A 27,822-nucleotide genomic window follows, 5' to 3' on the forward strand; every position below is an offset into this window, starting at 1 on the left:
TATTACAATGTGAAACTTCTTAATGTATCCAGTAGAGTTTCGAAGTTCGATTGAAATTGTTTTACACCTGAAGACGTTTGAAATAAATGTCTTGAGTTCAGTGAAAATTCTGAAACTTTGGAGTTCAATTGAAACTCAGTGAGGCACAAAATTCATCTCGAAGATATCTGAATAATGCGTAAAGTGCATAAAGTTCGACATAATCTATCTTTCAATATACATAGTATTATTATTTGCCAGTGCACTAAGCATCCAAATTGACTTCCTTGGCTTTGGCTTTGGCTTGGCTGCTGCCACTTTCACTTGTGTGTGAAACTTTTAGAATCTTTTGCTCAAAGCTTGTTGTTGTTGTTGCGTTGCCTCGATTTTCAATAAAGTTTTTCCCATGTTTTTCTACTTACGTTGCCTGCCAGCCAGCCAGCCAGCCGAGTTAGACAGATAGGTGGTTAGAGAAATAGCGCGATAGATGGGACGGACACTTTTACACTTTTACTTTCATAACCGAAATCCCAACACTTCAGTTACAAGGCGCACTTCAGACATGTTGCTACCTCTCTTCTAATTGAGCTCTTCTACGTTCGGATATAAGTCACCATTCGATACTCTTATATTATGCGATTCAACATCTCATTTTCGACGTATACTCCTGGATCTCTGCTAAACAACTTCGAAATTATATTCAGCAATTGCATTTGCCTGCGTAGCAGAGTTTTGTATAAGAGTGCGTCTGCACAGTTCGAAACGAATTAGCAGAGTTGCGCACCTCTTCGAATACGGTAGGGCGCAGACGTCGTGGCTGCTGTGTGAGAGTCGTGAACTATTTCGACGAAGATGCTAACGAAGTGCGTGTTCTAAAAGTTGAAACGAGTAAGTGAATGTATTCAAATCGTTTTTAGGTATGCTGAGAGCTCTACAGGAGGAAAATTACAAGAATTACTTGAAATTGTTGAGAGCCATGACAAATGAAAATCTAATTTCAACTATGCAGATGAAAAGGCGTATTTTGAAAATGAATTTACAATTAAAGTTGAAAATTTCGTAAATTATGTTGATCTACTATTCAATTGCAATATGGGATGCTTAGCAACGATTTGTAACTTCGAGTCGCATGACTGATTTAGCAATGACCCAAACCACAAGGCACACACAAAACCTCGCCTGTTTTTTTCCCATCGTATAAGTTCGTGTTTGAGTTGAGGTTCGAGTTGGAAGTCGCAGCTGCCTTTGCGAGCCATGTGCTTCAAGGTTCGAGTTCGTTTCAATCGCCTGTGAGCTGCGCTTCGACTTGGACCTGTTTGGCGGGCGAGCTACGAAATCGGAATCGGAATTTGTATCTGCGTTTAGTCTTCAGCGGTCTGCGCGTTGTATCTGTTCGTCGCGTATCTGTGGCAAGCGTGTCAAGTGCAACAACGATCGAAACCAAAAGTCGAGAGTCGAAACATAAAATAAACAAAAATACACACAACACCGACTAAAAGTGAAGTGAAGAAGTTCTTCAAAATTCAAGCAAAATTCCAAATTGACAACGCTAACGCTTTGTTACTATATATGTGTATGTGCGAGTGTGTGGGTGCTTTGTGAATTGTTGAGTGTCGTCGGGTTTATTGCGCAAAATGTTTGCCCAAATGCATGGCTCAAATGCGTGGCCAAGCCTAAAAGAGGCTGTGGCTTGCAATTAAACACAACAAAAGATACACAAAGTATCTGCAACTGTAAACAGCCCAAAACGAAGTGAGTGTGTGCGAGTTTGAGTGTTCAACAAAAAAAACCAATCAAAAAGTTAACAATAAATACAACAACAACAACAACAACAACGACTACAACTACAACGATAAATACAATCATCAGAAACGGCGGCAAGATGCAGTTTTGGATAACTTTGACATTTGCATTGCTTTTGGGTAAGTTATTAAGCGACGCCATGTGCAACAGCAGCGGCAACAGCAGCGAGAAAAAAGTATCTCATAGATGCTTTTGACCGCTGTGTGTGGACCACAAAAGTTCATGACATTTGACTGGCGCAAAAGTCTAAAAAATACAAAAATTACACAAACATAAAAATAGAAGATGAGTCCCAGAAGCAGACGCGCTCGGTTATCTTTCCATATGAATTGTGAGACTCTGCAGACTCCGCAGATACACTCGCATATAACTCCTTTTGTCTAGCTGTTGTTGCAGCCAGTTGTAGTTGTAGCTGCCACACAGAGCTCCGACTGCTGCTGCTGCTGGTTTTTCTTGCCGCTTGCTGTTGACATTTAAACACTTGTTTTTGCCCGCTGCCGTCGCGTTTGTCGCGTTTTCTCGACTGCGGTTTCTACTTCACAACGTATAATAAAAATTGTTGTTTTTCTTTCATTTTCATTTTTTGGTTTTGTTGTTTTTTTTTTGGCTATAAGTGTTGCGCTAACACACGGGAGACACTTGCCACTTGCCACCCCGTTTCTCTCTCGCCCTCGGGCGCACTTTAAATGCAAAAGTTTTTCGTATAAATTTTTTCGCAGTAATTTTCCTCAACATTTTTCTGCAGCCTCAACTTTGCGTTTTTCCTTTATTTTTTTTTTTTGTTGCTACTGCTGCTGTTTATTTGATTTATGCGACATAATTCGAAGGGAACTTTGTGTGGCACACATAATTTAATTTTAGCCACAACACTTTGCTCTCTATCTACCTCTTCTTCTACTGCCTACAGCCTGAAGCTTGCAGCATGCAACATGCAGCAACTTCGTTGTTATTAATTATTTCGGATTTTGCATTTTTATTGGCCTTTTGTTGCATAGTTTGTTTGGCAATTTGTTTCGCCGGCTAATTGAAAAGTATTTGCATAAAAAATGTAAAATGTTTTTCCAACTTTTTTCCATACTCAATTTGTGTTCTGTTTTTGATTTATTTATTGGGCAACTGCTAATGAATTGAGCGCGACATCAAAAACGAAAACCGAAAACAAAGAGAAATAAGTTATGAAAATCCAAAATGAAAAGCCGATGTTTGAAAATGCAATTATGAACTTGAAATTCGAGCTTCAGTTAACACAATTTTAATCATTTTACACCGCATGACAAATCTATTAGTGGCCATAGAGAATTTCTAATTAACAACTTGATAAAACGTGTGTTTGAGTTTCTTATTAAAATTTAAAGTTTTGATGAAGATTTGCTGCCTGTCTTTAATTTATTTTATCTCTAAATTCATTTTGCAACTAAGCAGATTATAGAGGAGGTTCTTAATGTGTTTTTGTATTTCCTCTGCTATTTAATACTCTTCAATGTTTCATTCAATCTGCTTAAATTGTTAATTCCTAAAATATATGAGAATATTTAATTTCCACATTCAATTTGCAGCTGCTTCTCGGTTTATCATTAAATAATTAATTAACTTAAAGAATATTTTCGTAATATATTAAACGATTTTTATTCACAATAATTTTGAGGGAGAACATCATTAATAGCGCAGTTGAAGTTGAAGTTGAAGTTGAATGAAGCTGCATCCAGGAGCTGAGCGTCTGAGTTTGGCACACGCCCTGGGACATGGTCGTGAAGAGCAGCTGCCACTGCATGTGGCATGCCTCAAGAGCCAACTCCATTTGCACGCGTTCAAAATTAATGCCAGCCAAGCTGCAAAACTCAAACAAGACCGAAAAATACATACATACATACCATATATATATGAAAAAGTAGAGAAAAACCGGCAGTAAAAAGAAATACACCTGCCCCCAGTTGTTGCCGCAATGGGGCAGGCAGGCAACTCAGTTTTGAAGGCAGTCAAATTTTCAACATGTGTAGCAAGCGGCCAGCTCAACTTGCAACCTACAAAAGGCGGCACACAAATTATGATTACGTTTTTCAGACTTTTTTCTTCTCTTCTCTTTTTTTTTTGGCACAACTAGAAAAATTGAGGATGTGGTTTTAAGCCCTGAAAGAGTGAAGAAGCAGGGGGGGAAAAACACAAAAAAAACGAAGTGTAGAATTTACAAATCTCTTTTGCCTACATAAACGTTGATGGCATAGAGCATAAACTGAGGCAGACGAGGAGGAGGAGGCGGAGGCAGAGGCAGAGGCTATAAGCCAAATATGTACTAGACGTATGTAGGTTTATGTGTGGAAAGAGAGAGAGAGGGAGAGAGACCTGAGATTGTCCGACTTTGCTATGCTGTGCTATATATATGCATAATCCCAGCGATTTAGCTAGGCAAATTGAATTAAAGGTAAAACCTCGGCAAACATAAGGCACATGGCTCATTCGACTGGACTTAGTAATGATTTGGCTTAAAGCCGTGTCGTCGTCTGCTGTTGCTGTTGTTGCTGGCATAAAACTTTTGACGCGTTTTAAAAGCTGGTTAAAAACTACGCAACGCACTCTTCGCAGTGCATTGAACTGGCTCCGTTTTAGAACTCGGCTCAGAGGGCTTGGCTAATCGGTGGGCAGCAAAAGCAGCAGCTAAAACGTCCAATGAATAGACTATGAGTGTATGAGTGTATAAGTATGAGTACTCGGCCACTTGCTCTGATTAAAAAGTGCTGCGAATTATGTTGAACAGGTTGCGGGGAGGTTTTAGCGGTAAGTAGTTGCCCATCCCATCCCACATAGTACACACATTAGTTAGCTAGCAACATGGAAAACTAAAAGTGGGCAGGCAGTGGGCGAGGGAGGAGGAGGGTTAAGAGGGACACTCTCCATCTGACCGCAATTGCTTTAGCTAAATGGTAATGGACCTCTGCTCCACTTGGAGCCGGCCCAAAAACTTTTCAGCTCTTCAGCTCGAGAACTCAAGAGAAGCTTAGCAAAAGTGTTTTTCGTGTGTACGATAGTGTTATTGGATAGGTTCATTTGCCTAGGATAAGCGTTAATTATTCAACTACTCGCAGGGATAATTAATATTTGCAATTTACGACTTTCCGAAAGGCTTCACAACTATTTTTAAATAAATTTGTATTTAAATATGTGGTAACTCTCTTAGTCAGTATGTATTTAAATTTAAAATAAGTTGCGATTCAATGTATGACTTTATTCTACAAAAATATTCATTACTTGATGTTTGTAGAGCACGAATATCACAACTAAATGAAGCAAATCAAGTTAAACTTTAATTTTAAAATAAATTAGTTTGTATTCAACAAGCAAGTGTTTGCTGAAATACATTTCTCATTTCATTTGCTAACTGCCCACATCGATGACAAATTAATCGAACGAGTTATCGATATTGTCGGTGCTTTACATGTGCTGTCAATTAACATGTCTGCAGTCTGTTAGATAACAGACTTCTATTCATAGTGAATGCTGTATACTTTGCAGTCTGTTAGATAACAGACTTCCATTAGTGTACCCTGTATACTTTACAGTTTGTTGTCTTCGAGGATTTCAGTTATTTTAAACACACGCTAGAACTAAATTCACAATTTTCAAAACTTAAATTACAACACTTATTGCCTTCTCAGCTGGCTACTTTATAGAGTCTAGTTAAGTAGAGTCTATCTGCGGCTTATGATGTCCCCATCCCCATCACAAAGTTCTCTGTAATATTTGCCAGCTCATGCTGTAGCTGCGACTGTTGCAACTTTCCCAGCACATTCCAAAGGAGTCTGTGCCAATCTCCCTAATAGACCTACCAACGTGTGCAACTTTGTTGAGGGTTTTCAACTGGCGCTGCCCCCATCTTCCAAGCTGGGATAATTACAACCCCTGTCTTACCTTCTTTTTGTTTGTGTGTGTGTTTTTTGTGTTCGTGTTCGTGTGTTTTTTTTTGTTTCCTTCCATTTCTACAACTCACTCCCAGCTTTGACTTTGACGGGGAGAAGAAGACACGGAGGAGACCCGCACAAAATGCTGGTCATTTGTTTTTATGTAAATAAAATGCGCTTCCAAGTTGTTATTGCTGTTGCATATTTGCCTCTGCTCAGTCTGACACTCTTTTTACATATCTAGTATACTATATATATATATATATATGTATTGTGTTGTTGTTGTTTCTGTGTGTTTCGCAAACATTTTCTGTTTGTGCCGCCTTTGGCTAGGGTGCTGGTCAAAAGCGCACAGCATTTTACTTTTCTTGTTTTTCTGTGGTACTTGGGTGTGTAGTTGTTGTTGTTGCTGTTGGTTGTTGGCTGTTGGTTGTTGCTGTGTTTTTTTGCAAATTCACTTCCGCCACAGACTTTTGCCAGTAAAACGACAACATCAAAAAAAATTAACGCACGCTCACACAAACACACACACACACACACAACGTGAAAGAAACGAAAAGCAGCAGAAAATTGCTCGCAACTTTGCAGCGTCTTTTGGCTTTTTTGCTTACATTTTCTTTATGCAATAAAAATAAATAACAGTTTATGAAAATTTGCCAAAATATCAACAGCAACATCAGAACAGCAACAACAACAGAAACAACAAAAACAACATTAAAATGGAGTGACTTTTCCTGTTTTTGGCGGCGGCTTTTGGGAACGCGTTTTGCTGGCTTTTTCGTTCTATTGTAAAAAGCTTTTTCGTCGCTGCCCATTTAAAAGGCGTTGACAGCAACGAGGAGTGCCCCCCTCAGCCCTCTGCCCCCCTTTTTGCACTCTGTCGACCTCATCGAAAAATACCCTCCCCCCCTCTCGACTGGCCCTTCCCACTGCCATTAAATACCCCACATAGCAAATTTGTGCTAACGAGTTGTCGTCGCTCGTTTGGACTGCAGAAAATATACAAAAAAAAAATAAAGACAACCAAGCTGAACTGAGCTGCAAATAGGCTCATGTCCCCGCACCCCCCTGCCACCGTCCTTAGCCACTGTCAGTGCCCTATGCCCAGCCCCAACCCCAACCCAATCCCACATTCCCATCATGAACCGATGCTGCCAATGTTGTGATGTTGCCTTGCCTCCTCATCACCTCATCGCCCTTCCTTCTATCTCAGCTTCTCAGCTGTGTGCACCGTGTTGTCTTTGTGCTAAATTGAACCAATTTTTTGTGTGTTTTTTATATAACTTTTCTCATCTTCTTCTCTTCGTTTTGTACTTATTTTTTTTTTAACTGCTCTACGCTTTCATTTTGTTTGTCTTTTTACAAACTCACACAATGAGATGTGTACACACTGTGCATCTGTATGTGTGTGTGTGTGCATTTCTCCTTTATGTATGTTGCTGCGCTTATTTTGCAGCACTTTGCGCGTCAAGTGAGTGAAAACCCTGTCGCCCTCCTCCCCCTCTTCTGTGGGCACCCATCGAATGCGCCTTTCAAAGCGCCAAGCTGTCTATGGATGACTCTATGCCTCTATTCATGCGTGCCGCGCCATTTTCCCATTTTCCAGCCTATTTTCAATGTATTTGCTGACAGACATATCCACACAGATACATGCATACATACGTGCATGCATATGCACACACTCATGCATATGAGCATGTGAATTAGAGATGAGCACGTTCGTGTTATCGATATTGTTATTTTAGTGACCTTACTTTGTTTGTCTTTCGCACTCTTCATCGTCGCTTTCGTGGGAGTCGCAAAACAAAACACAAAAATAAATACTATTCATGGCATTCAAAGCGTATTTCCGATTTGGTAATATTCACAAATGTTTACGATTATAAATGGTCTATTATGTTTTCATTGTTGGCGAAAACAAGCTGAGATGTTGAAAACGATTATAAATATGTATTTTGTTATTTTTTTTATTTGATATGAATATATTATTCAATTGTCTAAATTGTCTAGTACAAATAATAACATGAAATATTATTTATTAATTGTTAGACATAATTATTATTTATGCATTTTATTTGTATTAATTTACCACTTTATTTCCTTGTTAATGTCGCTGTAAATAATACTTACTTGCCATCTCTATATCCGACAAGCGCAATGTTTATGCCTATTGCAGATTTGCTGCCAATGCAACAGCAGCAGCAGCAGCTGAAGTGGGTCTGAGACTGTGATTGAAACTGCAACTGCAACTGTGGCAGCGACTGCGGCTGCGGCGTGTGGCATGCGGCAAAGACTGGGAGTGGGCGTGCGTGAGGTGTCAGTGGCACGGCACGGTGTGGCACCTACCACATGTGACAGGGGCAGGGGTATGCTTGTGCCTGGTGGCGTCTCGAGGCAGCCAGCGCTTCATTTCCATCATCGTCGGCTGTCTGTCGTCAGCTGAAGTTGAAGCTGGAGCTGCAACTGAAGCTGCGGCAACTGCGGTGGCAACTGGCGGCCTGTGAGCTGCAGCTTTGGAGTCTGAGCCGGAGTCGAGGCTGTTGCCTTGTTGTTGCTGTTGCATTTTCGGTCATTATTCAACGTCAGTGCAATTTGGTGCTGCTGTGGCAGGCTTCAATGATGCATAATTTGTAGCGTTATATAAATGCAAACGCTGTTGATATTTTTTATGCTAATTGCATGCAAGTAAAACTTAACACACACTCACATATACATATACATTATATGTGCATACATGTGTATTGCTAGCTGTAATTATGTGCAACGGCGAAAAAAGAAAGTTGACAGTTAGGTGGCGTCAACAGCAGTAAAACAGCAACAGCAGCAACAACATCAGCGGCTGCAAGAGCAAACAAGTTGCAACAGTTGCAGTTGCTGCTGCCTTTTGATTGTTGTTGCCAGCGCTGCTTATGACGGCTCGTTCGTAACGACCATACAAACATACATACATACGTGAGTGTGTGTTTGCAACTGATACATGCATACATGTGTACAGTTAGGTGTTTGCATCTGATATATGCAATTATGCATGAAGCTCAGATCGATGCGATAAAGCAGCAACACAGCAGCAACATTTGCGAAAGCGACTTCAAAAGAGCCAAAAAAAAATACCGCTTACAACTTTTGCAAAATATTGTGTTAAAGATATTGCAAGATATGTAATGTGTAAAGCCACAACTGCAACTCCAATTAAGGGCGTCAATAAATCAGATCCATTTCAAACAAACTATTCACGAAGGTGAACGAACTGAATAAGTTTCGGTTCATTGTTCAAACGTTTCACTTTTAATCCTTAGTTCATTTTTGTTCATTTTTGCTCATTTGTTCACTTCATTTTAGTTCGCTCCTTGTGAACGAAAAGAACCTAGTTCTCTGATCAAAACTGAACGAAAGAACTTGTTCAGTAAAAAGAAATAAGCTTACACAACACTTACATACATAGATATGTATGTACATATATGCAGTGTGCCAAAACAATGGAATATGTGGATTTTTGTTTATTTGTATTTATTTACATGCATATGCTTATTTATGCAGATAGCTTCTGGCTATACATTTCAAAAACAAAATAATTATTAATTGAAGCTTGCACTTTAATTTGCATAATTATGCATATTACTTTCTATTGCTTGAAGAAAATGCTAAAAAAATGCCAAAAATAAATACTATCAAACTGCATGTTTTTATTAGAGTATTAAATACTTTTCGCACGTGCAAATAAAGTATTTTATGTTGCTCCGACTCCAGGCGCCAATAAATCATTTAATTGTATTTTTATATAAATACGTATGTCTCTCTCGTTTATAAGTGTAATAATTTATGTTTGCACTTTATTTAGCTTAATTACACGTATTAACTATTACTTTCTTCTGTGAATAAGCTCTATGCCTTCGGGGCGAAACAAGTCCAACAGCTTTGTCGAAGTTGTGAGAAACTGAATATGAGTGTTTTGTTGGTTTTTTAATGCGTTACAGTTTTTCACACTATACGCTGAAGATTTAAATTAAAGCAGAGCTAAGACGAAGGCCAAAAAAGGTTAAAGAACTATATGTATGTATGTGGCAATAATAATTGGCAAACACAGCGCCGTTGGCCAATTAATTAAGTTTAGTACGCACGATGAGGCAGCTTGTTGGCATATGCTGCCATAAAAGCTACCATAAAAAAACGCTTTACGTACCAAATTACAAGTCAAACGTTGAAAACGCTAGCGGAAGCAGCCGTTAAAAGGCACTTAGTAGCGCTTTAGAAGCACCCCAGAAGTACCCCAAGCTGAAAGTAAAGTACTGAGCTCCTCCCTCTTCCTCTATTGGGGGCATCTTTGGCTTCGACGCGAGTCGAGTCGAGTCATGTTCATGTTTACTTTAAGGCAAAACATAAAAATTCATTAGAAGCGCTTTCAATAAATTATCAAGCTGCATTAATACGCTCGCTGAGCAGTTGAATATGCGCTATCAATGGTCATTAATCTGCTCAGCATCCAGCTTCCACTTGGATAGAGAGGGGAGGGTGAAAGCGAGGCGACAACTCAATGCGGAGGATACGACACCAGCTACCAACCACGAAGCATCATCTGGATGCTGAATGCTGGATGTTGGATGTGGTGTTGACTTGACGAGCTCGGTTGTTGACTGTACGACTGACTAACATGATTTAGCTGGATTTCAACTTCCATATCTATTTCTATTTCTACTGCGATGTCAGCTCGGATTCCCTTTTGCCAGCCAATTTGACTATGCAAAATGGGGGGGAGAAATGCACAGCTGCAAGTTGAATGCTCGACTACTGTAAACGTGTACGTGTCTGTCTCTGTGTGTGTGTGTGTGCTATTCAAGTGCTGCCAATTAACAAGTCAGCCCTGCCAGCGCAGTGCGAATCGATATTTACTCAATTAATTTATTACTTCCGCCAGCAGCAGCGACATCAGCAGCCAACGATTTTTCATTCATAAAATGAAAGAAGCAAAAAAAAGCGTTTGCTCGAAAAAGTTGGCCAACAAAAGCTGCTGATGCGTCGTCGTCGTCAGAGCGCTGTCAGCGCCTAAGCGAAGCGTTGTGCGAGTTTTCGAGTTGCGAGTTTGCCAGTTGCCAGTTTTCAAGTCACTCTCCCGGCACAGGAAGCAATCATCGTGCTACAAGTCATATTAACTTACGTTGGTCGCACACACACACACACAAAAAACAACAGCATAAAAACAAAAGGCAAACACAACACAAAAAAAAAGTGAGGCAAAGCAAAAGCAAAGTGGAGACTCTACGCAGAATCACGGCAAAAACAGAAGCTGAAGCTGAAGCTGAAGCAAGCCAGCTGGTCCGGTTCCAGCTGCACAGATCTCAGCTTGAATTGGAGCGAAGCTGGAGTTGATGCTGGAACTATAGCTGGATGGTCAGCATATGTTGTCCGACAAGTTTGCGCATGCGAAAGTTGAGCTCCCAGTGCATGAAAACTATCAATGAAGGAGGCCTCAAACTCAAACTCAAACTCGCTCTTCCCAGGCCAACAAAATGCGAGCAGGTGCAGCTCGACTCAAACTTGTATACAAACACACACACACACACACACTTGCACACATTTCATAATGATGGATGGCTATGACTTGCGTGTGTGTGTCTGTGTGTGTGTGTGTGACGCGCCCAAGCCGGTTTTGGACAACAGCAGTTGTCAGTGCCTTTTTCCCCTCTGCTGCTGGCTCAATTAAACTGCCAGGGACGTGTCTGAAAACCCACAAAAGTGTACGGTAACTTTGGCCCAAAAAAATAAACGAAAAACATAATATAAAAAAAAAATTGAATTAATAACAAGACGCGACAATGTGAAAATTGTTTAACGTTCTGTTCAGTTTTTGTTTTTTCTTATTTTTTCAATTTGCCGTTTTCAGTTAGCAAGAACAGGTATAAGCATGTTAACAACACGAATAATAATAAGTGTGCAATAGTAGGTCGATCTCGAAAATGTTGAAAATTTGATCAAGAATTAAGATTGATCGAGTGTGGGAACAAAATAAACGCTGATAATGATCGGAAGTAATAAATAAATAATGAAAGGAAATGTACAAAAAAATATTGCTAGAAATTACATTCAATTAAGAATTGAACGAGTATTAAAAGAATGTCAATCTTTAAAGATTAAAAAGGTTCAATTTGGATTTGAACAAGTAACTTAGAAGTTGGAATTTCCAGAATACATATCTGAAGTAATATCAAACATTAAAAGAATGTTAATCTTAAAAGATTAAAAAAGGTTGCTAGAAATTACATTCAATTATGAATTGAGCTAGAAAATTAAAAGTTGCAATTTACAGAAAACATATCTGAAATAAAACCGTATTAAAAGAATGTTAATTCTTAAAGATTAAAAAATGTTCCATTAAGAATTGAACTAGTAACTTAGAAGTTTACAGTAAACATATCTGAAATAAAACAGTATTAAAAGAATGTTAATCTTAAATCGCAATGTTCAATTAAAAGTTGAACTAGCAACTTAGAAGTTGTAACATATCTAAGCTTATTAATTAGAAGAATGTAAAACTTTGGAGATCAAAATCAATTATTGAAAGATTAATGTAAAAATAATGAAATGTTGATTTCACCTACGCGACTATTTTGCTTAACTAGCGAAACATTAGCAACAAACAAAACACAACAAAGAGACTTGTAGCTCTTGGCTTATGGTCGGAGTGTTAATTTTGACAAATGAAGATTTTGGTTGTGGGGCACAATGTGGAGTATTATTCATATCTCCTCCTCCTCCTCTTCTTGCTCCTCTTCCCTTCGGACTGTCTCTGACAAATTCGGACTAAACAGAGACTTGTGTTGAGCTTTGGCTAATTATGCCCACCAAAGCTAGTTGGCCTTTGTATTACATCTTATCTGAAGTCTCAGTTGGTGACTGTGTTTTGTGTCTTGGCCTCAAACTAATCAGCTTGAAGCCATTAATCTGACCAGTGTGGCCGTGTGCGTTTTGAATTTCAGTCCGACTACGACGAGTATATTTCTTTAACTGGCTTCAGCTTCGACTTCGGTTTTGCTTTGGCTGCGATTATCTAACATTTGGGTTTGGGGCCCCTTTTAGTCAAATGTTATGCTCGAGCAGTTTTTAAAACACTGTCAGATAACTTGAATTTCAGGCCCGACGCGCTTGACTGGATTTGTAGTTCTTAGACTGGGCACAACATATAAAAAGAAGAAACATAGAAACGTGTGTTGGGAACAACGCTGTGCAAAATACATCAATGTTTCTACATCGAAACACACAAATGAAGTGACATCGCCCGCATTTTGTTCACACGCATTAAAAACATGCAGCCCATAAGTATGACCATAAATCTTATAACTTAATGAACACATCCTTGGAATTATAAATAGGTAATCTGAACAGTTTTGTCCGCAATCAGATGGCCATTAAATTTTACAAAAACAACAATCAAGTCGTGAGTCGAGTCTCCCAAAAAGCCAAAAAACGAAACCGTCCTAAAGCCGGCAAAAAAGTTTCAATCTGCATACATAAATAATATTAAACAACAAGTCAAAAATAAACTAAAAACTTTTCAAACGAGACGCGCGAGCACATTCATTCATTCATGGATATGCGACGTGTTTTTAATAAAATTAAAAGTATACAAAATAGCATAAATAAGAGAGGCAAAATTATTTGCATAGTATTTTCTGTGCCGTTGATTTTAATGGGGGAATAAGAGAAACTTGAAATTGTACGCGGTAGTTGCGAATAATACGGATGATGTTTAAAAACCCTCTATAAATTAATATATTCGTAAAATAATTCATTGTGTTTTATAGCTTTCATTGTGAAACTGGATCTGCAGAATTATGCAAGATTCGAAAAAGTTTATTTCTCAACCTGCCTTGATATGGTTTTTTGCACATTTTTATGCAAATTGAATTCGACGACACTTTTGAGTATTTTATAACATCGAAATTCCAATTGAATTTTCGTATATTCTGTGTAAATAACCCAGTTGCATGATAAACTTATTTTATAGTCTCACACTAAGCCGTCTACAAAGTTCAGCACGTCAATAAAATAACAGAAAAACAACACAGAAATATGCAGTTTGACCTTTTGGCGAGACAGACAGACGACGGGCAACAGCTTGGCAAAGACAAGACATTCAGAAAAACAAAAACGAACACAGAAAAAAAAAAACTAATACACAGCCAGCGGGCCAGACATTATAATTATGCAGCTGCCACATACACAAGGCAATGGCAACAGTAAGAGGCAAGTGTGGCATGCAATAGCTTCATGTCTTGGCATTTGCCAAACGACAAGTGCAAACGTCGATCGCAGCCAGAGCTGTCGATCCGAAGCGATCCGAGCGAATCGTTGATTCGCTGAGCGCATTAAACTAAGCCGGGCAAAAACGTCAAAGCCAGGTGCGTGCTCTGGGTGCCCAACAAACACACACACACACTGAGAAAACACTCACAGATAGTGCAACTATAGTTGTAGCTTGAGTTAAATTGAAATTCAGTTTAATATGCGCCGCAACTGAAAGCTCGACGCGACTGTCTTTTAGGCTACAAAAGGGGGGAATTGCTAGGCAATATAGAGAGGGGAAGGGGAAGGAGAAGGGGAAGAAGAAGGTGTGGGGGAAGGGGGATCATAGCTGGCCCACGTCTTTGTCGTCTTTGTGAGCCATTCATATGGCGTTGGCCATTCATAAACCCGTATTTGAGGCACGTAGGTTGTGGCGACGTCGACGGCTCAGTTAGTTAGTGGCACTCGAACTGGTTTTTTTTTAAGCCATGGCTAGCTGGCTAGCGCAAAATGTTGCTTTTGATTTCTTTATGAGTCTATTGCTGTACCATTTACTCTATGGCTTGGGCTCTGGCTAGATTGCTTATTCAAATACCCTACGGACCTCTGTGGGCTGTGTCACACTGTGTGCGTGTTGAGTGTGTGGGAGTATTGGGACTGCGGCTGCGGCTTTGTCTTTGGCTTTAAGACCGGTAGTCGCAGTGCTCGAAAATCCAAAAAAAAAACTTAACACATTAAACCCAATGTCAGCTCGCGCATTAAAGCGTTTTCAGTGCTTAAGAGCGACACCAAGAGCAAAAGCAAAAGCAAACAAAAGAAAAAAATCCGGCGAAAAATTAATTTGCCTGCCACAGAATATAACAACAATAAGTACAAGAAGTGGCACAAACTTTGCCCATTTGCAGACAAACACCCGCCGAAGTTTTACGAGCGCACTAAATAATATTTTGTTGCATATTTTAAGGCGCTCGCGGTTCCTCATTGCTTCATTGGGTCGAAACTTTCTTTTTCTTTGCGCTCCGTTCCGTTCTTTAATATTTTCACTGACTAATTTATTTTCATAGACTGCCGACACAGCGTTCGTTGGTTCGTTCTTTCATTTTACATTTTCCATCTTACCAATTTTCGGCTGTGCGGCACTTTGCCTAGGTGTTGCCTATGATTTTAATGCTCTGCCTCCGAAAATTTATGACTAATAAAATTTGTCAATTTTTTTGGAGAAATACATTTATTTTTGCCTCCGCCTGGGCCTGTGGGTGTTAAAGATCTTCAACCTCAGCCTACACACCAACACACAAACACACACACACACACACTGGTGACAACAAACAACCGGACGAATGTATAAACCTCTGAATGTTGCGTTGAGTGGCTTACAGTCATAAAATCATCAAATCTATTACAGTTCTCTTCTCTCTCAGTCGTTTTATTAACAACAGAAAAAAGACAACCAAAAAATACACAGAAATTGGTTTGGATTTATTTATTTATTTAGTATTTGTGCTGTCGTTGCCGTTGTTGTTATTGTTGTTGTTGTTGGGTTGTTATTTTTCCCGACTCTTCCGAATGCTGTTAAATTTCATTTTAAAAGTGTTGTTAAGCTATGCTAGTATTTTTGTTTGCCGAACTTTTATGGCTGTCCTATAGACTAGAGAGAGAGAGAGATATATATATATAGAGATATTGGTAGATGCTGCAGCTATATTCATCCCTTTTTTGGGGTTAGTTAGTTGCTATTCTGTGGTTTATGTGCTCAATTTGGCATATTTGGCCAAATGTTTATAAGTTGTTTGTTTACACTTTAATATTTGTGTGTGTTCGACACTAAATATTTTTGCATGCAAATTCGATGCCTTGGATTCTAGTATATACTGACATACATATATGTATACTAGTATAATTTTCCGTTTTCCTTAAATTCTAGTATATACTAACATACATATATGTATACTAGTATATTTTGTTTTGGTAAATTCCAGCCTTAATTTAGCTAATTGCCTTGCCCGCATTCGCTGCCCGCTGCCCGCAAAATACTTTCAATTTTCAAAAACAATTTTTTCGGTTGCGGTCAGACGGCACAAAAAAAAATAGAAAACAAAGAACAAAATCAGACACAAGATGAGAACAAAATGAAAATTATTTCGTTGGCATATTTGAAAAAATAGTTGACAGCCCAGTCCAGGCTAAGAGAGAGTTCAAAAGGGGCAATAATTTTTATTAATTAATTAAAGATGAAAGCTACTCCGGTCAGCAGCTGGGCGCACATCTTCATCGCTCGGTCTCGTTCATGTTCATCTAAAATGCTCATGAAGCAGAAAATAATTAATGTTAATGCTATGGCTGGCCGGGTTGCTTGCCTCTCTCTCCCTCGCTCTCTCTCACTCTTTGGCACCCCCGCAGCCAGTCTTTGTCTCCGTCTCTGTCTGAAGCTGTCCCAGGCAATGGGGCTCTAATTTGTGCAGACCGCAAAGTTCATAGCAAATTAGTTGATTAGTTTAACGTGGCTACCAAAGAGGCTCAGAGTGGGAACGAGAGAGAGGGAGAGTGAGAGAGGCCATTTGATATGGCTGGTCACATTTGTTCAGCTGCAAATTTTATAATTCAATCAGTGCAGAGAGCACAACACACACAGACACACAGACTTGGTAATGCGGCAATTTGTGTGAAATTTACCCAGAACTTCACAAGACACAACAGAGAGAGGGAGGAGGTAGAGAGGGAGGGAGGGAGATCCATTTTGGAGGTCGTTATTGTGGGCTGTGCGATTCACTTGAGTCAAATGCGTTTTATTGTGAATTTATTAAGCGTGCCCAAGGCGCACATTAAATGGCTCGCTCGGCCCGTGTGACACAGACTGAAGGACTGAGCAATAAAGATAGCCAAGAGCACAAACAATAACCGAGCAGAATATTGAAATCGTCGACGACGATGACAACGAATGGAATAAAGGATGCTGAGCAATTTTTTATTTTATTGTGAAATATGAAAGGGAAGACCCAAAAGGCTGTCAATTGCAAAGCAATCCGAATTAAATGATATTAATATGAGAAATGCATTTGCACATGCAAATTACACATTACACGAAAGGACAAAATGTGTGTGTATAACAATGAATGAATTCATCGCAGACAGAAAACTCACTTAAATATATTAATTTAAAGTTCGTTTTTTGCTGAACAAGTTTAACCAGAATTTTGATAGATTGATGTCTTCGATGCGGGCTAGCGATTTATTTTATTTTCAATCAATGCTAAAACTTGACAACATGCTGTGAAATTTGTTCGTTCGTGAGAGCAGCAACCGAAGCAATTACCGTATTCTATAAATAAAATTGCTAGGAATTGTTGTCTAAGCTAATATTAGAGCCGCTTGGAGAAATTATCTTAAAAGCTTCTGGGCCTAAGCGGCTCAAGACGAGACGAGTTGCGCTGAGTTGAGTTGAGTTGAGTGCACACCATTTATTTAGCTGGTTTTCAAATTATAAGCCTTTTTGCACATATCCGGATGGGGTTGGGTTGGCGATGGGGTTGGCGATGGGCTTGGGTTTTGAGCCGTAAGCCACATGTTGAAAATAATTGTCATGGAACCGAAAATCCTATTCGCTGCGCCATTTAAAACAATTCCAAACACTTTGTGGGCGCTTAACATAGCTGACAACAAATTTGACACCAAAGCCGCTTAATCAATATAATAAAAGACATTTGTTAAATTAACAGAACTCGTTGCGACCGCACCAACAGCAAACAATGCCGAAAAAAGCCAAAAACAACAACTACAACAATGGGAATGGCAAAAACCAACACAGCAAACAGAGAAAAAAAAGAAGGAAGAAATTTTAATTAAATTTATAACGCAAAGCCACAAAGAGCGCCTAGAGCTCTATACGAGAGATTTATGTGACCGTTAATTTTGTCAAAGTCATTCGAGTGCGTGCTGTTGTCGTTGTTGTTGTTGTTGCTGTTGATGGTTGTGTGCACGCTAAGTGTCCTGGCGCAAAAAGGAGTGCGAGAAAAAAGAAGAGAAAAAAAACCTCACCGGATTTCCTGTGATATGCCACAATATTTTCCATTAACGCGCTGAAGTTGCAGGCAAACAGAGCAAACCGAAAACAGAGAACCAGAGAAAACCAGCAGCACAAACTGGAAACTGGTCTTGATAAGACAGCAACAACTAGTAGAAAAGGAAAATATTAAGAACAACAGCAGGCGAGCGCAAAAAAAAGAAGAAAAAGCAGAAAAAGAAAAAAGAATAAAGCGAAATGTGCGTTGTCCGGCAGAGTGTTGAGTCCAGATCCAGGTTCAGGCCAGCCACTTCACTCTGGATTGTCTTGCAACAACAGCAACAAAGATGTTCACTGTCCTCTCTCCCTCTTTCTGTCTCTCTCTATCTCTTTCACTCTTGTGGTAGTAGGCCTGCTGTGCGACAGTCGCAGGCTTTGTATGAGTTAATGACTTGTAGATAGTTTAACTTACAAAGCAGCCCAGAGTGACAAAAGGGAGGGAAAGTGCAGCAGCAGCTTTTGGGGAGAGAAACATGGGGCGAGGGGGATGGCGTCTTTTGCGTTGACCATTAGTGCGACATCCGGCGTTGCGCATCGCTTGCTATTGCCACACGTAGTCCACAGACCATGCTCGAAACTATTAGCAAGCTTTTGCCTCAAGCCATGTGTGTTAGCCTCTGCCTCTGACTGTGCGTGTGTATGTGTGTGTGTGTAGAGTATACGCACTTAACTTGTGGCCGAGTCAGAGTCACAGGATCGACATCGACATCGAGTATGCCAAACGGCATCATCATCATCAACATCAGCATCGACTGCTTGGAACGGTTTTGCGGTTAAGCTGTTAGTTTAGTTTGCGTACAATTTGTGGGCCCAGTTGACAATTACTAGGGGCGAGGCAGGACGCAGGGAAGGGAGGAAGGGAGGTAGTAACTCCTTGCCTTCGCTTGACCACTGTGCTCTGGTCACTGGTCACAGAAGGCATGAATGAAATGGGAAACCGGTTTACTTTACCCGCCTTTAGTTCGTCTTTCATTTACTTTGCACTTTACTTCACTTTACAGCGTGTGTTTTCCCTTTTTTCTCCATCTTCATCTCCCTCCCTCCCTTTCTCTATCTCTGCGGGTCCTCCTTCCTCCATCTTTTTGTGTTGAGTGTACTGCCGGTGCTTCTTCCTACTGTCACACTTCAAGGATTTCTTTGTTGGCCATCCTGCCGGTCATGCATATGTGTGTGACAATTACCCACTGCTTATTGTCTTGTACTCGTTCCATATACTTACCCAAGCCATGTGTATGTAAATGTAATAAACGAAACACACAGAGGGGAGTGAGGGAAGAGGGCAAGGCAAGGCAAGGCAAGGCGACACAGAGTCACCTCGTAATGACACTAAATGAGTTGTAGCCAACCGGAGACGTTGCTTGGGCTTGGCCTCTGTTTTTGTTGTCATTGTCGTCGTTGCAAAACCTGTCAACTTGTGCAGTTTTTGTTGCCTGCTTCTGTTTCTGCTGTTGTTGTTCTTGTTGTTGTTGGTTAATTGCCGCAGGAAATGTTCTGGCTGTGCAGTTTGGTCAACTGTCTCTTGGTCTCTGGACTTAATTGCTTGAACTTTGGGTCCAAGTAATGCAGCACAGCCCAGTTGCAAATTGAGGCACCCAGCGAATAAAAAATAAGAACCTGAGGTGACTAATTCCAACTGCGGGTGGTCGCTGCGTTTCCGCTGCTAACTAAATCATATACCATGGATAGCTCTATCTATCTATTGTCTGTATATACTCTGATTTACATATTATGTGTATTTACTCGAATGTAGTTCTCGGATTCGTGGCCAAGACAAACGGAAATCGGACTCATTTCAAGAGCGTGGTAGCCTCGCTCCGTCTTGTCTACGACAAATAATCAATTAATCCATTGATGAAGTCCACGACAGCGACGTTTATTTGTTGAGCCATTTGTAGGCACGTCTCACGCTGCGTTCGGAGGTTTGTTGCTCTGCCTTTGCACAGTGGCACAAAAGCAGAGAAGGAAACCAGTTTCATTTCGTTTCTCAAAACGAACTAAAATGCTTCTTCGGCTTAATTGCATTGGCTGAAACAAATTGAACTTGTTTTGATTGCCAATCATGTATGAGAAATTTGTGTTATGTTTGATAAATGATAATTAATTGGCAAATGGCAAAATACTGAAGCGTATTGTTTATTCGATATATTGACAGACGCAATAAGTTAATCACTTTAAGTCATTCGATTTTAAACATAATCAATTTTAAATGCTTTCAGCATGGCCAGAATAGTTTATATGTTTGTTCAACCAATTTAATTTGAATATTGAAAAAGATCAGCTATTAAAACAAGTTAATTTGAGCTCAACGAAATATTGTTGGTAAAAAAAATCATCACTTATAATATCATTATTCATATTTTTGATGACGTATGACCAACATTTTTAAGCAATGTATCTTTTCGCAATGAAAAACATTAAAATATGTATAATCTCCGGTCTAATTACCTACTAGAGAAACTCTGAAAAAAGAATCTGTGTTGAATTATTGCAAAAGTAGCACAATTTAGTTCGACATTTGTTTTTTTCTTACTGGACACACTGTGCGTGCTTTTATATTACCTATGTAGATTGCTCTAATGCTGATTAGGTCGACGACAACACACACACACACACTTACATCGCATTGTGTATGAACAGCTAAGTAGTCGGTTCAATTTGGTATCGAACGTGGCCTGGTCTTTTCTTTAAGACATTTTAATGCTAATGAGCCGCAAGCTGTAGACCTACTTCGTTTATAGTTAGGTGTGGGTAGAAGCAGCGACACACAGACTGCCAACGAACAGACAAAGAGAGCAAGAGCGAGAGAGAGTGAGAGTGAGAGGGAGTGACTGAGACATGTCCATGTCTCAATGACAACCTGAGAGCAGAGTGCTCTGACACATGTGAGCCATGTGTTTGAGTGTGTGTTGCTTGAAATAAAAGAAAAGAAAAACGCAAAGGCAAGACAAGGCAACGGCAAAGAAAAGAAGAGGGAATAAAATAAAAGTTGTTCCAAATTAGTGAGATGTGACTGAGCTGCGTCGTTGAGTCTTACGCTTAAGTAATGTGTATTTTATATGTGTGGGCTGCGAAAAGTAGGTAAATGTGACTACAATGCTGACTGTGATGCTGTGACAGGTCGAATCGACCATTTGTCGATATGTCGATTTGTCGATGGCGTTGGCAATTCAACTCGCTTCTGCTGCAGTTCCCAACTACGTGCGCAATTGTCGAACGTGCCGATTAACACAACTCCTATGCGATTCTTCTCTCTTTCAGCTGCCTGCGACTGCAGTGGCCAGGTAACCGCTCCCGCTGCCTCTTCCCCCGCCTCAGCGCCTGCCTCTGTGGCTGTGCAAAAGTTCCGGGTTACGCCGCACGATCTGCAAATACTGGAGGGCACGGACACGCTATTGCGCTGTGAGGTCTCCGCTCGGGCTGGCAAGGTGCAATGGACCAAGGATGGTTTTGCGTTGGGATTCTCGGCGGTTATTCCGGGTTATCCGCGTTATTCCGTGCTCGTCGATGCCGCCCATGGCACATACAATTTGCAAATCAAGAATGCCACACTCGAGGACGATGCGGAGTATCAATGCCAGGTGGGTCCTGCCGCTGGCAATCCTGCGATACGCGCCAATGCCAAGCTGAGCATCGTGGCTGCACCCAGCAGCATTTACATCGATGGCTATTCGCGCAATGCCAAGGTTGAGGTCATCGAACGTCAGAATCTAACGCTGCAGTGCATCACTGAGAATGCAAATCCTGCTGCAGAGATTGTCTGGTATCAGGGCGAGACGCCAGTCTCCACATCGGGTAAGTCCCTTTCACTCTCTTTTCGTTGACGAAATCCCCCTAATTTGTGTGTGCTGTGTTCAGTTCCCATTGTGTCGGTGAATCAAACGTCAGCTAAACGCTTCCGCACCAGCTCCACGCTGCACCTGCAGCCGCGTTCCGATGATGACTACAAGGAATATTCGTGCCAGGCGCGTCACAAGGCTCTGCCTCCGGATGTGCCAATGCGAGCTCAGGTTCAGCTGTCAGTGCTTTGTAAGTCCTATCGACAATGCTTTGTGTTTACCCCTTTTGACTTACATTATCCTTCCCCTTGCTTAGACCCTCCCGGTCCGCCATTCTTTGAGGGATACAGTCAGGGGGAGAATTTGCGTCGTGGTCAGCAGGTGCAAATCGCCTGTCGCAGTCGCGGCGGCAATCCTCCAGCCCAACTGGTCTGGTATCGCAATGGCGAGGTCCTTAACTCCCCACAACGCACCTCGGGACGTCTCTCGGAGAATGTGTACAAGTTCACGGCGAACGCATCGGACAATGGCGCCAATTTGGTCTGCGAGGCGAAGAATCTGCTGTCGAATACTCCTCTGCGTGCTGAACTCAATCTGACTGTGCTTTGTAAGTGTCTCATTTGCATTCCCAATCCCATTCCCATTCTCAGTTGTAACATCTTTCGTATGTAGATGCACCCAAAGACGTATTTCTGAGCGGAGCGACGCAAGCTAAAGTTGGCGATGCGGTGCAACTGAGTTGTGTTACGGCTCCCTCGAATCCCCCGGCACGCATCAACTGGTCCATGAATGGACGTCCGTTGAGCAATGGCACCTTCAAGACCACAAGCAGCTCGGATGGCGGCTGGGTGAGCAGCTCTAATATTACCCTAAATATCGACTCGCAAAGCCGCACTTTCATCATTGTCTGTCATGCTCTGAATGCGGAGCTCTCACAGAATGTCGTTGGCTCCCACACCGTGAATGTGTTGTGTAAGTAAAGAGCTTTAATTGGATGCTGTGCAGTTTGCTTTAGCCAACTCCCTTTGTAGATCCTCCTTCGGCTCCCTTGCTCACCGGTTACAACAATGGGGATATCCTTATCTCGGGCTCCATATTGAAATTGCAATGCAGCTCGGCTGGTGGTAATCCGCCGCCAAGTTTGCTTTGGTACAAGAACGATAAGCGGGTGAATGCTGCTTCTAAGGTGACGGACAGCAAGATTACCTCCGAGTTGTCGCTGCTGGTGAATGCCTCCGACAACAATGCCATCTATAAGTGCGAGGTGCAAAATGCTGCCATCGAAATTCCGCTCTTTGCCACAAAAACCCTAGGCGTGCATTGTAAGTAACCACAAACTCCTTTGAGAATATTTCCCTTTAAGAATGTCGCTTTCTATAGTCCCACCCGAGACTGTGAAGATCAGCGTGGCGCCCAAAAACCTGGTACCTGGTATACGCGCCAAACTTATCTGCGACTCCAGCTCCAGCAACCCGCCTGCCAAGATTAGTTGGTGGAAGGACGGCATTCCGGTGGAGGGACTCAATCTGGCCAATCGTCCGGGTCTTTGGGGTGGCTCGGTCTCCACACTGGAGATGCATGTGAATATTACCCAGGACCTCGATGGCTCCATCTACACTTGTCAGAGCCACAACGAAGTGTTGCAGCGCAGCGTGCATGAAACCATAAGCTTGGACATACTCTGTAAGTTCATTCAGTTGACCCCTAGATTTGTTCCTTCTCTAAGCAGCAGTCTCTGCCTCCACAGTTCCTCCCAAGTTCGATGCTGCTCAGATTACCAGTTTTGTGGGTGTTGAGGGTGCTCCGATGCAGGTGGAACTTCATGCCAGTGGCAATCCCATGTCCATCAGCTACACCTGGACCAAGGATGGTCTGCCCATCAGCAACAATGCGTTGAGTGGGCAACGCTTGATCTCCGATGGACCCCGTCTCAATATCAGTCGTCTCAGTCGCAACGATGCGGGCATCTATGTGTGTGAAGCACTCAACACTCAAGGCACCGCCCTGCTGGAGATTCAGGTGGTGGTTGAATGTAAGTAAAGAGATTCTTACAAATGTCAGGCATATGCTTATTTTCATTACCAAATTAGATGCACCCATCATCACCTCTGTGACGGAGGGACAAAGCTTTGTCTCTGGCGAACAGGCTGTGCTCTCTTGTCAGATTCAGGCGCGTCCCTTGGAGGCAGCCCATGTGCGTTGGTCCCGGCCTGGCTATGACTTTGCCATGCGCACCACGTCCAGCTTTGAGAACAACACCGCTTTCCTGCAGATCGAGAACGTGCAACGTGACGACATCGGCAACTTCACCTGCATCGTGGACAATCAACGCGGCGCTGTTGCCACTCAGCAAGTGCTACTCGTGGTGCAAAGTAAGTACAACAGGAGTAAGACAATCTTAGATGGTAGTTAACACTGCATTTCCCTCACCTGCAGCTGCTCCTGAGATTGATCATTCCCCCAGCTACACGAGGTATGCGGCTCGTCTAGGAGTACGAGCTCAGCTCGTTTGTCGTGCGCTGGCCTCACCTCAGCCTAGTTTTATTTGGCGTCGTCATGGCAAGGATCTGAAGATGCAGCGTCGTAACAAGTTCACCAGTGTCGATCGTCAGGTTGATCCGCTGCACTTCGAGTCCGCACTGCTGCTGGAGAGCACCTCGGCGGATGATTACGGACAGTACGAGTGTGTGGTGCGCAACTCGATGGGTCAGGCGAGCACCACAGTTGAGTTCAGCAAACCTTCTCGACCGGATGCTCCGCTACAGCTGAGAGTTGGCAACGTGAGCGATACGAGTGTGGAACTCCTGTGGACAGCTGGTTTCGATGGCGGTATGCAGGTGTATTACCGCATACGCTTCAAGCAGCAGGGCGACGAGAAGTACAAGTATCTGGACGCCAAGGTGGGACAACAGAATAGCACGCTGGAGAACCTGAAGCCCGGTGGCACTTACTACTTCTCGGTGATGGCTCACAACGAGGCGGGAGTGAGTAAATTCCTGCCGGACATCAAGCTAACCCTGAGCAAAGGATCACAGCCACATTCGGCGGAATATACGGAAAAGGATGAGTTGCCGAATGTCATGATCATTGGCATCACTTCAGCTGCAATGGTGCTGCTCGTTTTGAATGCGGCGCTAGTGGCCTGGTTCGTCATCCGGCGGCAGAATAAGTCCCAGGGCGAGACGGAGCCCAGCAACGATGATGCCTACTCCAAGGACGACAATCAGTCAGTCTACAAGGTAATTATCAGCTATTCATTTAAAATATTCTATAAACCTGACTTTACTGATTTGGCCAATTCCAATAACCAGCTGCCCATCACTGCATTGCAGGCGGATGTTCAGAAGAAGACAGCCGCATCCACGTACCTCGTGGAGAACGTGGACATCATACAGTCGACGGCATATCCACCCAAGTACCAGGAAAGCTCCATGTGCACGCCACCCTATCCGATGTGCAATCCGGACTTTACTCGCACGCTGCCCAATCCCAAGCGGCACAGTCAGCGCAACAGCGCCACAGGACTGATCGAAGGTATGCCCATGCGGGCCAAGGACGATCACATGCTGATCTCGAACGGTCTGTACATACCTTCGCCGTCGCCCGCCTCCTCGCTGGTCATCAAGGGCAGCTACATATCATCGCCATCGCCAGCGCCGCCCGCTGATGGATCCTACTTCAACATGAGCGACAAGTACATGTCCTATCCACCAGTGGTGAGTTGAACTCTTTGTCATACAAAATCCATAGGCTCTTTGTGTTGTGGAAACTTTTCATTAACACAGTATTAAATACTCAAAGATAAAGGTTAAAATTTGAATTTTTTGGAATATTATAAATTATGTATTTCAATTTATTTTCTTCTAAATCCTTAAAACTATTTTTCGTATAAATGCTTTTCAATCTCGAAATTACATATTAACTGCAATGGTGAAAGAATGTTGAGCATTTAATAATATTTCAGAGTATTTATTTATCTATTTCTTAAAATTCTTTGCATTTTATGAACTTATAAATTAAATAATAAACTACCTTAGCTAATTTCAAAAATATTTTAGAATATTCCGAATTAGGAGCTTAATGGTTTGAGCTATCCTTACAGCTCTTTTTCTAGTAAATACATATTTTTAAACTCGAACCATATATTTATTTTTCCTCTGCATATATTTGAAACACTGAGAGAAAAAGGTTCCAATTGTAAGAATATTTTGGAATTTTCCAAAATTTCAAAAATTTTTTTGCTTAGGAACTTTAATAATATTATATTTCAACATATATCAAATTTCCTATATTTATTGACTATTAGAAAACTTTCAATTATAAAATACATATGCTAAGCACATTTAAACTCATTTTAAGCAATTTCTTGCGCAGAAAGAAGACAAAAGTGTTAAAGCGTAGTTAAATAATTGATTTTTGTACCATTATTATTTTGAGTGTTTCCACACATTTTTGAGCGACCCTCGTTAAGCTTTAATATTGATAATGGCTTATTAAATGATATATTTTTGTTTTTCTCTCTCTTCACTTTAATTTATCTTGCAGACCTACTAAGCCGTGCAGCGCGTCAAAGACGAAAGGCAACCAACAAACACCAGCCAAACCCAGCTAGACTGATTGACACACACACACATACACACATGAACACACACAACAGACAACAGACAACAGAGCAACACAGTCAGCAATAACAACATCGACAACAGCGACAACGACAAAGACAACATCAACATTAGCAGATAGATATAGAAATTGAAATTGAGTCAATTTCAGTCATTAATAGGGATTTTGAGATGTTGCGTTGTTTCGATTGTTGTTGTTACTGTGTCTGTTGCTGCTGCTGCTGTTGCCAGTTTCTTATGTTTTGTTTTCTGTTTATAATTATTACTAAATGACGTTGATTATTATGGAGCGCAAATGGAGGAAACATGTTGAATGTACTTTGAGAAAAGACATTTGCATGCGGCGCTCGAAGGCTGTGATAAGTACCTGTATCCAAGGCTCTCCAATCGAATCCAAACCAACTCGACTCACATCACGAAACACAACATGAACATCAGCACGCACGTCAAATGATGAATCCACATCAATCAATGAAATCGATGCTGCCGGTGTCTGGATGCCAATGGATTAGCCTTTGGGGCAGGTACGCAACCCACTCTACAAATGCTTGCCCCTCTCATCACCAAGAAACCAATACAATTATATACTTACAACCCAAACACACACACACACACAGAAAGCAGCATTCGTAGAAGAAACCAGAAAAAAACCAAAAACAAAATGAAACACAAGAACAAAACACTCAAATATTAATTTGTAGGCATTTTCTTGATATTAAGTAGTAGCAATTACGATTTTTAGCATTTAGCATAAATATATTAACGAGTCTGTCGACGTCGTCGTCGTCGTCGTCGTGACTCATTCTCATTAGCAGTTGTTCAAGTTTAAGCTCTAGACATACCAATATCAACATAAATCTCAACATAAACACAATTACGAGTAAAACATATATACATATATATAAATCTTTATGTATATGTCTACAACCCTAAGGCCCGACAAGCGTAACGATTTTCAACGATAAAAACGATCAAAACGATTCGAAATCACAAACAATAAATTAGCCAAAAACAAAAAAAAATAAAATAAATAAAAGTGAATAAACAGCGAAAAACTTGAAAAAATGCATAACATCAATTATAAAACTAATTGTAAGTGTGATTTTCGTTAGTTGTAAGAGCTCATGAAATTAATAATTAAGTACATGCATACCACACACATAATATATACATATAAATATATACGTATTTACAAAAAGAACAAATGAAATTGATTAAGTTTTTATCATGCATGACAATAAATTATATACATGATAAAACATGCGAAAGCGCCAAAAATTATGCTAAAGAAAACACGAAAAAAGATAATTCATGAATGAAACGAAATGTTAATTAAAGTTAGACTTGGGATCTTTGCATTTAAATCAAGATAAGCATGTGTATAAAATGAAACTTTAATAAATTATATATAT

At 41.1% G+C, this 27,822-nt stretch overlaps 1 protein-coding gene across 4 annotated transcripts; it reads left to right on the forward strand.

Moving 5' to 3' along the window:
* Positions 1-1,277: 1,277 nt before the first annotated feature.
* On the forward strand, positions 1,278-27,476 carry LOC133842340 (nephrin). 4 transcript variants are annotated; one of them, XM_062275392.1, is made up of 12 exons: positions 1,278-1,901; positions 21,271-21,804; positions 21,868-22,038; positions 22,105-22,395; positions 22,461-22,760; positions 22,820-23,110; positions 23,169-23,471; positions 23,536-23,820; positions 23,879-24,160; positions 24,225-25,027; positions 25,121-25,504; positions 26,334-27,476. In XM_062275392.1, exons 1-12 carry the CDS (start codon positions 1,862-1,864, stop codon positions 26,340-26,342), a joined length of 3,693 nt encoding a protein of 1,230 aa, XP_062131376.1. In that variant the 5' UTR covers positions 1,278-1,861; the 3' UTR covers positions 26,343-27,476. The 4 variants fall into 4 exon arrangements, with proteins under 4 accessions (XP_062131376.1, XP_062131373.1, XP_062131374.1 ...); XM_062275389.1 differs by having other exon boundaries at positions 1,279-1,901; positions 25,100-25,504; XM_062275390.1 differs by lacking the exon at positions 1,278-1,901 and adding an exon at positions 20,957-21,086 and having other exon boundaries at positions 25,100-25,504.
* Positions 27,477-27,822: the final 346 nt, after the last annotated feature.

Source organism: Drosophila sulfurigaster, chromosome 3 (genome assembly GCF_023558435.1).
Source record: "Drosophila sulfurigaster albostrigata strain 15112-1811.04 chromosome 3, ASM2355843v2, whole genome shotgun sequence".
Lineage (NCBI taxonomy): Eukaryota > Metazoa > Arthropoda > Insecta > Diptera > Drosophilidae > Drosophila > Drosophila sulfurigaster.

Excerpts from the sequence above, each read along its gene's own strand:
- LOC133842340 (XM_062275389.1), top strand. The coding sequence starts at position 1,862 with ATGCAGTTTTGGATAACTTTGACATTTGCATTGCTTTTGG. Across the intron at positions 22,761-22,819 it reads CCACACCGTGAATGTGTTGT|ATCCTCCTTCGGCTCCCTTG; the intron begins GTAAGTAAAGAG and ends CTCCCTTTGTAG. Across the intron at positions 24,161-24,224 it reads AGTGCTACTCGTGGTGCAAA|CTGCTCCTGAGATTGATCAT; the intron begins GTAAGTACAACA and ends CCTCACCTGCAG.